This window comes from Protopterus annectens, chromosome 10.part0 (assembly GCF_019279795.1).
Source record: "Protopterus annectens isolate FY-2018-M chromosome 10.part0, PAN1.0, whole genome shotgun sequence".
Taxonomy (NCBI): Eukaryota; Metazoa; Chordata; order Ceratodontiformes; family Protopteridae; genus Protopterus; species Protopterus annectens.
In genome coordinates this window covers 1,026,126,355-1,026,138,014 of record NC_056744.1, presented here as the reverse complement: position 1 = coordinate 1,026,138,014, position 11,660 = coordinate 1,026,126,355, and the positions used below count along the sequence as shown (strand labels likewise).

General features: G+C 30.3%; 1 protein-coding gene across 2 annotated transcripts in view; it reads left to right on the top strand.

The window, feature by feature from the left end:
* Nucleotides 1-589: 589 nt before the first annotated feature.
* Nucleotides 590-11,660, top strand: part of ACADM (acyl-CoA dehydrogenase medium chain) — a 633,245-nt gene continuing 622,174 nt past the window's right edge. Inside the window, exon 1 of one of the 2 annotated variants that reach the window (XM_044085786.1) lies at nt 590-693. In XM_044085786.1, coding sequence (XP_043941721.1) covers nt 676-693 — 18 coding nt within the window. In that variant the 5' untranslated portion in view covers nt 590-675. The remainder of the gene's footprint in view (nt 694-11,660) is intronic. The other variant, XM_044085785.1, reaches the window with a different exon arrangement.

Here is an 11,660-nt window from a genome sequence, read left to right as displayed (position 1 = left end):
TACGAGTTTCAGAGGTATGAGCCTCAAAAGATTTAACAGAAAAAAACACATATTCCATGACGAGTAGACCATAAACATGAGGCAAAATCTTTCTCTCCTTTTCCTTATGTGATTATAGCACTGTCTAAACAAAAGGTGTATCCATGTGTCTTTATAAATTTGAGGCAAAATGTGAACACTGCGAAATTCTGGACAGTTGATGCGCAGGGTTACCTTCTGTCCCTTTGTTAAGTCAGTCCGTAGCGGGAGAGGTGCGCCCCCTAAAAACTGCAAATGCCCTTGAGATTTTAGGACCATTTTTTATGTTTCCTTTAATAGTTGCATAAAATAATTTTATATTTGAAACACCTGCATCTTACATGTAACAGCGTAGACAATGCAAATTCCCAAACAAAATGTAACATTTCCTTACAAAAAAGTTCTACTTAGGGCACATAAATTTTGAGGTAATATGACAAAATGAACAGTACATATTGTATAATAAACTAGCTGGGCTTCTCCTGCCAGCAGTTCTAAGTAGGTTAAAGGTCTTCTACTTTCCGATGGGACTGCGTTGTTTTCTCGCGATGTTACTAGGGTTTAGTGATTGGCCAGGACGACTGGAGGTCTTAATTCTGACATTTACAGTGGACCTTGCGTTACTGTGTACTTTACTTGTTCGTTTTTGCTGTCAAGATGTCAGGGCTGTGCAGGGTAAGGCTGTTACGGTATCAATATGGTTGTGGAATTGTAATTTTAATAAATAGTTATAAATAATATTTACTAGACTTGTTTTAACGCGTGGGAGCCTCGAAGTTATTATACTGTCTTTGAATAAGTGCATTGAATAATACCTTTTCAAATGCTCAAAGCGGGACATTTTTTATAGAAGAGTGAGATTTTGCAGGACAAAGCACACCCCCGGCCAGTGCAAAGGACAGAACTTCACTTTTATACACAGATAAATGCTCATACTTGTAGCATTTGAGAAGCTTATGCCGTTTCATGTAACATTTAGGTGTTTCAGACAGAAAATAACTGTTTTATGCAACTATTAAAGAAAACTTGGGAAATTTTTTTTGTTCTAAAATCTCAGGACATTTGCCATTTTCTAGGTTTTTTAGCAGGACACAGCTCCCCAAAGAGAGACTGTCCCTCGCAAAGAGGAACAGCTTGTAACCCTAAGAATGTTCTGGCTTTTGAGAAGTTTGCTACAAATCAGTCTTCAGGTGGTTTCTAGCGCTTGTTAATGATTATTATATGTAACTGATGTTTTAGTATGTATTAATGTGCAAGCATTATTTTGTGTTTACTTAAACATGGATGTGTTTGGTTGTTTACTGTCATCGTGTTTCTTTCTAATCAGGCAAAAGTCTCAAGAGAATCGGGGACAAATCCAGAAATAATCAGGGACACTATTAGAATATTGGTATTTTTAACTTGAGACATTGATAATTTTTATTTTATTTATAAAACATTGATAAAATAAGATAATGTGAATTAGTTTATATTTTCTAAATTAAAGTAAGTCTATAGCTCTAATTATGATCATTATTTATTAAGTGTAATTCATCATAATTTATCCAAGTGTCACCAGTTTTAAGACCGATGAAGGACAGAACCAAAATTTGAGTCAAAATCGGGGTCATTTGAGAGATATGATTATATAGATTACAGGTATTTTTATCGTAGTCTGGTTGGATATGGCTGAGCAGCACTGTTTTAAATGTGTGAGAACAGCCTTTCTTATGCATAATGATTGTAAAGAAATGTTTTTTTTTTTCCCAGATTGCAGTCCATGTGTGATTACATTTTTAATGTAGTAGGACAGCAGGGCCAGTGTATCTCTCTCCATGTTACATATAATTTATTCACAGTAATGGTTCCTCACTTTCTATCATGAACTAGGTACTTGCTATACTAGATAGTGGGAACTTTTCTGATCCCCATCATTTTGTGTCTCGTTCAGCAAATTAATATGTTCACAATTTTTTTTTTTTAAAGAATAAAAGCAATCTAGGCAAGTAAGCTTCTGTAATGCTGTTTTAATGGCGGATAAAATCTCTTTGGGTTTGTAGTGGGAAATGTGTATAGTGTGGTGAATGTTTTGTTTGATGAGGCCCATAATAATACCTTTCAGTCTCGTACTGAAAGAAATCTGTACAAAGCTTACAGTAATGGGGGGGGGGGGCACAAATCGGGACAGATTTCAAATATTGCCCATATAAACTTGGAAAGCTGCTAGAATTAACAGGATTTGTGTTGGCATGCGTTTTCTGTAGGATATGAAATCAATGTCATTATTTAGGGACTTCAATCTAATTAACAGGATTTGTGTTGGCATGCGTTTTCTGTAGGATATGAAATCAATGTCATTATTTAGGGACTTCAATCTTTAGTGATTTGCCAGAAAAAACGCAACATTTATGTGGAACAGACCAAAAATATGAGGCAAAAATGTAGACATTTGAGAGATATGCCCATAATCATTCAAGATAAAAGGGAATGTAAGACCTGTAGGTAGGTCATTTCGAAGAAAAGAGACTAGAACTGCTTTAAATAATGAAGTATTGATAGGGTTTCCACTTTTTAAATGCCTTTGTAGGACAAACCATACCCATGGTCAAGGCAACGGCAGAACTAAATCGGGACAGATTTTAAATATTGCCCATATAAATTGGAAAGCTGCTAGAATTAACAGGATTTGTGTTGGCATGCGTTTTCTGTAGGATATGAAATCAATGTCATTATTTAGGGACTTCAATCTTTAGTGATTTGCCAGAAAAAACGCAACATTTATGTGGAACAGACCAAAAATATGAGGCAAAAATGTAGACATTTGAGAGATATGCCCATAATCATTCAAGATAAAAGGGAATGTAAGACCTGTAGGTAGGTCATTTCGAAGAAAAGAGACTAGAACTGCTTTAAATAATGAAGTATTGATAGGGTTTCCACTTTTTAAATGCCTTTGTAGGACAAACCATACCCATGGTCAAGGCAACGGCAGAACTAAATCGGGACAGATTTTAAATATTGCCCATATAAATTGGAAAGCTGCTAGAATTAACAGGATTTGTGTTAGCATGCGTTTTCTGTAGGATATGAAATCAATGTCATTATTTAGGGACTTCAGTCTTTAGTGATTTGCCAGAAAAAACACAACCTTTATGTGGAACAGACCAAAAATATGAGGCAAAAATGTAGACATTTGAGAGATATGCCCGTAATCATTCACGATGAAAGTTAATGTAAGACCTGTAGGTAGGTCGTTCTGAAGAAAAGAGACTAGAACTGCTTTAAATAATGAAGTATTGATAGGGTTTCCACTTTTTAAATGCCTTTGTATGACAAACAATACCCATGGTCAAGGGAACGGCAGAACTAAATCGGGACAGATTTTAAATATTGCCCATATAAACTTGGAAAGCTGCTAGAATTAACAGGATTTGTGTTAGCATGCGTTTTCTGTAGGATATGAAATCAATGTCATTATTTAGGGACTTCAGTCTTTAGTGATTTGCCAGAAAAAACACAACCTTTATGTGGAACAGACCAAAAATATGAGGCAAAAATGTAGACATTTGAGAGATATGCCCACAATCATTCAAGATGAAAAGGAATGTAAGACCTGTAGGTAGGTCATTCTGAAGAAAAGAGACTAGAACTGGTTTAAATAATGAAGTATTGATAGGGTTTCCACTTTTTAAATGCCTTTATAGGACAAACCATACCCATGGTCAAGGCAACGGCAGAACTAAATCGGGACAGATTTTAAATATTGCCCATATAAACTTGGAAAGCTGCTAGAATTAACAGGATTTGTGTTAGCATGCGTTTTCTGTAGGATATGATATCAATGTCATTATTTAGGGACTTCTGTCTTTAGTGATTTGCCAGAAAAAAACACAACCTTTATGTGGAACAGACCAAAAATATGAGGCAAAAATGTAGACATTTGAGAGATATGCCCATAATCATTCAAGATGAAAGGGAATGTAAGACCTGTAGGTAGGTCATTCTGAAGAAAAGAGACTAGAACTGCTTTAAATAATGAAGTATTGATAGGGTTTCCACTTTTTAAATGTCTTTGTAGGAAAAACCTTACCCATGGTCAAGGCAACGGCAGAACTAAATCGGGACAGATTTTAAATATTGCCGATATAAACTTGGAAAGCTTCTAGAATTAACAGGATTTGTGTTAGCATGCGTTTTCTGTAGGATATGAAATCAATGTAATTATTTAGGGACTTCAGTCTTTAGTGATTTGCCAGAAAAAACACAACCTTTATGTGGAACAGACCAAAAATATGAGGCAAAAATGTAGACATTTGAAAGATATGCCCATAATCATTCAAGATGAAAGGGAATGTAAGACCTGTAGGTAGGTCATTCTGAAGAAAAGAGACTAGAACTGCTTTAAATAATGAAGTATTGATAGGGTTTCCACTTTTTAAATGCCTTTGTAGGACAAACCATACCCATGGTCAAGGCAATGGCAGTACTACATCGGGACAGATTTTAAATATTGCCCATATAAACTTGGAAAGCTGCTAGAATTAACAGGATTTGTGTTAGCATGTGTTTTCTGTAGGATATGAAATCAATGTCATTATTTAGGGACTTCAGTCTTTAGTGATTTGCCAGAAAAAACACAACCTTTATGTGGAACAGACCAAAAATATGAGGCAAAAATGTAGACATTTGAGAGATATGCCCATAATCATTCAAGATGAAAGGGAATGTAAGACCTGTAGGTAGGTCATTCTGAAGAAAAGAGACTAGAACTGCTTTAAATAATGAAGTATTGATAGGGTTTCCACTTTTTAAATGCCTTTGTAGGACAAACCTTACCCATGATCAAGACAACGGCAGAACTAAATCGGGACAGATTTTAAATATTGCCCATATAAACTTGGAAAGCTGTTAGAATTAACAGGATTTGTGTTAGCATGCGTTTTCTGTAGGATATGAAATCAATGTAATTATTTAGGGACTTCAGTCTTTAGTGATTTGCCAGAAAAAACACAACCTTTATGTGGAAGAGACCAAAAATATGAGGCAAAAATGTAGACATTTGAGAGATATGCCCATAATCATTCAAGATGAAAGGGAATGTAAGACCTGTAGGTAGGTCATTCTGAAGAAAAGAGACTAAAACTGCTTTAAATAATGAAGTATTGATAGGGTTTCCACTTTTTAAATGTCTTTGTAGGACAAACCATACCCATGGTCAAGGCAACGGCAGAACTAAATCGGGTCAGATTTTAAATATTGCCCATATAAACTTGGAAAGCTGCTAGAATTAGCAGGATTTGTGTTAGCATGCGTTTTCTGTAGGATATGAAATCAATGTCATTATTTAGGGACTTCAGTCTTTAGTGATTTGCCAGAAAAAACACAACCTTTATGTGGAACAGACCAAAAATATGAGGCAAAAATGTAGACATTTGAGAGATATGCCCATAATCATTCAAGATGAAAGGGAATGTAAGACCTGTAGGTAGGTCATTCTGAAGAAAAGAGACTAGAACTGCTTTAAATAATGAAGTATTGATAGGGTTTCCACTTTTTAAATGCCTTTGTAGGACAAACCATACCCATGGTCAAGGCAACGGCAGAACTAAATCGACAGATTTTAAATATTGCCCATATAAACTTGGAAAGCTGCTAGAATTAACAGGATTTGTGTTAGCATGCTTTCTGTAGGATATGAAATCAATGTCATTATTTAGGGACTTCAGTCTTTAGTGATTTGCCAGAAAAACACAACCTTTATGTGGAACAGACCAAAAATATGAGGCAAAAATGTAGACATTTGAGAGATATGCCCATAATCATTCAAGATGAAAGGGAATGTAAGACCTGTAGGTAGGTCATTCTGAAGAAAAGAGACTAGAACTGCTTTAAATAATGAAGTATTGATAGGGTTTCCACTTTTAAATGCCTTTGTAGGACAAACCATACCCATGGTCAAGGCAACGCAGAACTAAATCGGGACAGATTTTAAATATTGCCCATATAAACTTGGAAAGCTTAGGAAAACAATTTTGGGAAGGAGGAATAAATCGGGGAATTTAAAATTCCCTTAATTTTAGGAAAAACCTTTTGTGGGGCCCAAAATATGAGAAAAATGTAAATTTAGGGATTCCCAAAACTTTAAAATGAAAGGGGAAAAACCTTTAGGGGGCAACCAAAAAAGAGGCAAATGCTTTAAAAGAATATTTATATTTTATTAAAGGGTGTAAGGGCAAATACCCCTTCAAGAAAAACAGAACTTTTAAAAATTTAAATATTGTTAAAATTTTAAAGCCTTGAAAACAAAATTTTTCCCCTGGGCGAGGAATAAATCAAGTTTTAAATTTTTGGGCCCCTTACTTTGGAAATTTTCCAGAAAAACAATTTTGTGAAGCAAATTGAGGAAAAATAAAAATTTTTTGGATTCCCAAAACTTTAAAATGAAAGGGGAAAAACCTTTAGTGGCAACCAAAAAAGAGGCAAAAATGTTTTAAATTAAGATAGGGTTTAAAATTTTTTAAAGGAGGAAAACCTAATGGTCAAAGGAAAAGAACTAAACGGGAAATTTAATATTGTTTACTTTTAAAGCTTAGGAAAACCAATTTTACATGGTTTTTTAAAGGGAAGAAATAAAAGCAATTTAAAATTCCCTTTATGATTTTCCAGAAAACAAATTTTGTTAACAGCCTTTTTAGGAAAAATGTAAATTTAGGGATTCCCCTTTTTTAAATGAAGGAAAAAAACCTTTAGGGGGAACGAAAAAAAATGAAGGGAAAAATGAAAATTTAGGGTTTCCATTTTAAATGGAGGAAAACCTAAGGTTCAAGAAAAGAGAACTAAACGGGGGTTTTTAAAAAATTTATATAATTGAAGCTTTTTAAAGGTTTGTGAAAAATCTTTTCGGAGGAATAAATCAATTTTAAATTTGACTTAAACTTTTGGGAAAATTTCCAGAAAAAACAATTTTGTGGAAAACCTTTTTAGGAAAAATTAGAATTTGGGATATGCCCTTTTTATTCCAAAAAAAAAAAACCTTTAGGGGGCAACCAAAAAAGAGGCAAAAATGCTTTAAAAATGAAAAAATTTTCCATTTTAAAGGGTGTAAAAACCTAAGGTCACGAAAAAAAACGGGGGGTTTTAAATAATTTAATAAATTGGAAAGTTCAAATTAAAGGTTTGTGGACAAACCTTTCTGTAGGAAGGGAAAAAAATGGAATTTAATTGCCCTTTTTATTTTAGGAAAAAAACCATTTGGAAAAACCTTTTTAGGAAAAATAAAACATTTAGGGATTCCCAATCTTTAAGATGAAGGGGGGAAAACCTTTAGGGGGAACAAAAAAAAATAGAAGGGAAAAATGAAGAAATTTAAGGGGGCCATTTTAAATGAAGGAAGAAACCTTGGTAAAGGGAATTTTTAAAAAAAACGGGGGGTTTTAAATAATTTAATAAATTGGAAAGTTCAAATTTTTAAAGGTTTGTGGGACCTTTCTGTAGGAATGAAATAAAAGGAATTTAATTGCCCTTTTTATTTTAAAAACCCCAAATTTAGGGAGGAATTGAGGAAAAATGTAAATTTAGGGATTCCCCTTTTTTAAATGAAGGAAAAAAACCTTTAGGGGGAACGAAAAAAAATGAAGGGAAAAATGAAAATTTAGGGTTTCCATTTTAAATTTTTAAAAAAACCCCAAAAAAAACAAAAAACCGGGAAAAAAAAAAAAATTTTGGGGGTTTTTTTAAAAAAAATTTTTTTTTTTTTAGGGAAAAAAAAATTTTTTTAAAAATTTTTTTTTTTAAAAAAAAAAAAAATTTTTTTTTCGGGGCCCAAAAAAAAAAAAAATTTTTAAAAAAATTCCCCTTTTAAAGGGGAAAAAAAAAATTTTTAAAAAAAAAAACTTTTTTAAAAAAATTTTTTTGGGGGGTTTTTTTTTTTTTGGGAAAAAAACCCCTTCCCCGGGGGCAAAAAAAAAATTTTTTTTTTTTTTTAAAAAAAAAGGGGGTTAAAAAAAATTTTTTAATTTTTTTGGGGAAAAAAAATTTTTTTGGGTTTTTTTTTTTAAAAAAAAACCCTTTTTTTTTAAAAAAAAAATTGGGAAAAAAAATTTTTTTCCCAAAATTTAAAAAAGGGAAAAACCGGGGGTTTTAAAAAAAAAAATTTTTTTAAAAAAATTTTGGGGGGCCCTTTTTAAATTTTTAAAAAAACCCCCAAAAAAAAAAAAGGGGTTTTAAAATTTCCCAAAAAAAGGAAAAAATTAAAGGTTTTTTTTTTCTTGGGGAAAAAAAATTTTTTTGGGTTTTTTTTTTCCCCAAAAAAAAAAATTTTTGGGAAAAAAAAAATTGGGAAAAAAAAAAAATTTGGGGAATTCCCAAAAAAAAAAGGGGAAAGTAAGACCTGTAGGTAGGTCATTCTGAAGAAAAGAGACTAGAACAGCTTTAAATAATGAAGTATTGATAGGGTTTCCACTTTTTAAATGCTTTTGTAGGACAAACCATACCCATGGTCAAGGGGCGGAAAAAAAAATTTTTTTTTTTTTTAAAAAAAAAGGGGGTTAAAAAAAATTTTTTAATTTTTTTTAAAAAAAAAATTTTTTTTGGGGTTTTTTTTTATTTTATTAAAAAAAAAAAATTTTTAAAAAAAAAAAAAAAAAAAAAAAAGGAGAAAAAAAAAAAAAAAAAGAGGGGGGGGGGGAAAAAAGAAAAAGAAGTTTTAAAAATTTGGGGTTTTTTTTTTTTGGGAAAAAAAACCCAAAAAAAGGGAGAACTAAATCGGGACAGATTTTAAATATTGCCCATATAAACTTGGAAAGCTGCTAGAATTAACAGGATTTGTGTTAATTTTTTTGGGAAAAAAACATTTTTTTGGGTTTTTTTTTTCCAAAAAAAAACCTTTTTGGGGGGCCCCCAAAAAAGGGAAAAAAAATTTTTTTCCCAAAATTTAAAAAAGGGAAAAACCGGGGGTTTTAAAAAAAAAAATTTTTTTAAAAAAATTTTGGGGGGCCCTTTTTAAACCTTTTGGGAAAAAAAACCCCCGGAAGGAAAAAAAATTGGGGGGTTTTTTTTTTAAAAAAAAAGGGGGAAAAAAATTTTTTTTTTGGTTTTTTGGGAAAAAAAAAATTTTTTTTTTAAATTTTTTTTATTTTGGAAAAAAAAGCCCTTTTTTTTTAAAAAAAAAAAAAAAAAAAAGGGGGAAAAAAATTTAAAAAAGGGAAAGGGGGGGGTAGGTTTCCAAAAAAAAAAAATTTTTTAAAAAAAATTGGGGTTTTTTTTTTTTTTAAAAAAAACCCAAAAAAAGGGGGAAAAAAAAATTTTTTTTTTTTTTAAAAAAAAAGGGGGTTAAAAAAATTTTTTTTTAATTTTTTTTTTTTTAAAAAAAATTTTTTTTTTTCCCTTTTTTTTTTAAAAAAAAACCCTTTTTTTTTAAAAAAAAAAAGGGAAAAAAGGGGGGAAAAAAAAAAAATTTAAAAAAAAAAAAGGGGTAGGTCATTCTGAAGAAAAGAGACTAGAAGTGCTTTAAATAATGAAGTAAAGATAGGGTTTCCACTTTTTAAACCTTTTGGGAAAAAAAACCCCCGGAAGGGGGAAAAAAAAAGGGAAATTTTAAAAAACCCAAAAAAAAAAAAAAAAATTTTTTTTGGGGGTTTTTTTAAAAAAAAAATTTTTTTTGGGGTTTTTTTTTTTTTTAAAAAAACAAATTTTTGGGAAAAAAAAAATTGGGAAAAAAAAAAAATTTGGGGAATTCCCAAAAAAAAAAGGGGTTAAATTTTTTTAAAAAAAAAAAAATTTTTTTTTTTTTAAAGGGTTTCCCTTTTAAATTTTTAAAAAAACCCCCCCCGGGGGGGGGGAAAAAGGGGTTTTAAAATTTCCCAAAAAAAGGAAAAAATTAAAGGTTTTTTTCCCTTTTCTGTAGGATATGAAATCAATGTCATTATTTAGGGACTTCAGTCTTTAGTGATTTGCCAGAAAAAACACAACCTTTATGTGGAACAGACCAAAAATATGAGGCAAAAATGTAGACATTTGAGAGATATGCCCATAATCATTCAAGATGAAAGGGAATGTAAGACCTGTAGGTAGGTCATTCTGAAGAAAAGAGACTAGAACTGCTTTAAATAATGAAGTATTGATAGGGTTTCCACTTTTTAAACCTTTTGGGAAAAAAAACCCCCGGAAGGAAACAGAAAAAAAAATTTTTTTTTTTTTTAAAAAAAAAGGGGGTTAAAAAAATTTTTTAATTTTTTTTAAAAAAAAAATTTTTTTTGGGGTTTTTTTTTTTTTTAAAAAAACAAATTTTTGGGAAAAAAAAAAGGGAAAAAAGGGGGGAAAAAAAAAAAATTTAAAAAAAAAAAAAAGGGGGGTTTTTGGGAAAAAAAAAAACCCCAAAAAAAAGAATTTTTTTCCCTTTTTTTTTTTTTAAAAAAACCCCCCCAAAAAAAAAAAAAAAAAATTTTAAAAAACCCAAAAAAAAAGGGGGAAAAAAATTTTTTTTTTGGGTTTTTTTTTTGGGGGGAAAAAAAAAATTTTTTTTTTTTTTTTTCCAAAAAAAAAAAACTTTTAAAGGGAAAAAAAAAAAAAAAAAAAAGGGGAAAAAAAAAAAAAAGGGGGGGGGGGAAGAAAAGAAAAAGAAAAAAATTTTTTTAAAATTAAAATTTTTTTTAAAAAAAAAAAACCCCCAAAAGGGGGGGGAAAAAAAAAAATTTTTAAAAAAATTTTTTTTTTGGAAAAAATTTTAAAAGGATTTTTTTTTTTTAAAAAAAAAAAATTTTTTTTTGGGAAAAAAATTTTTTTAAAAAACCCCAAAAAAAAAAAAAAAATTTGGGGGAAAAATTTTCATTTAAAAAAAGGGAAAAAACCAAAAAAAGGGAATTTAAAAAAGGGGTTTTTTTAAAAAAAATAAATTTTTTAAAAAAAAATTTTTTGGGGGGGAAAAAAATTTTTTGGGAAAAAAAAAAAAAACATTAAAAAAAAAAAAATTAAAAAAGGGGGGAAATTTTTGGGTTTTTTTTTTTTTTTTTTGTTATTTTTAAAAAAAAAATTTTTTTTGGAAAAAAAAAAAAAAAAAAAAAAAAAAATTTTTGGGGGAAAAAAAACCTTAAGGGGGGAAAAACAAAAAAAATTTTAAAAAAAATTTAAAGGGGTTTAAAAAATTTTTAAATTTTTGGGGCCCCCCAAAGGCCAAAAAAAAATAAAGGGAAAAAAAAAAAAAAAAAAAATTTAATTTCTTAAAAAATTTGGGGTTTTTTTTTTTGAAAAAAATTTTTTTTGGGTTAAAAAATTTTTTTGGGGGCCCCCCTTTTTTTCCCGAAAAAAAAAAAAGGGGGAAAAAAAATTGGGGGAAAAAACAAAAAAAAAACCTTTAAAAAAAAAAAAAAGGGGGGCCTTTTAAAAAAAAAAAAATTTTTTTTTAAAAAAAGATTATGGGCCCCTTTTAAATGCCTTTTAGGAAAACCTAATTAAGGAAAGGAGAACTTCGGGGGGATTTTAAATATTTCCCCTTAAAATTTGGAAAATCAGTTAAAAGGGTTTGGAAAACCTTTTTTTTAAGAAAAATGCAATTTTGGGGCCCTTTTAGGATTTGCCAAAAAAAAAAAATTTAGGGAAAGACCTAGAGGCAAAATGAGAAGAAGAATTTCCCCAATATTAAGATGAAAGGGAATTAAGCCTTTTAG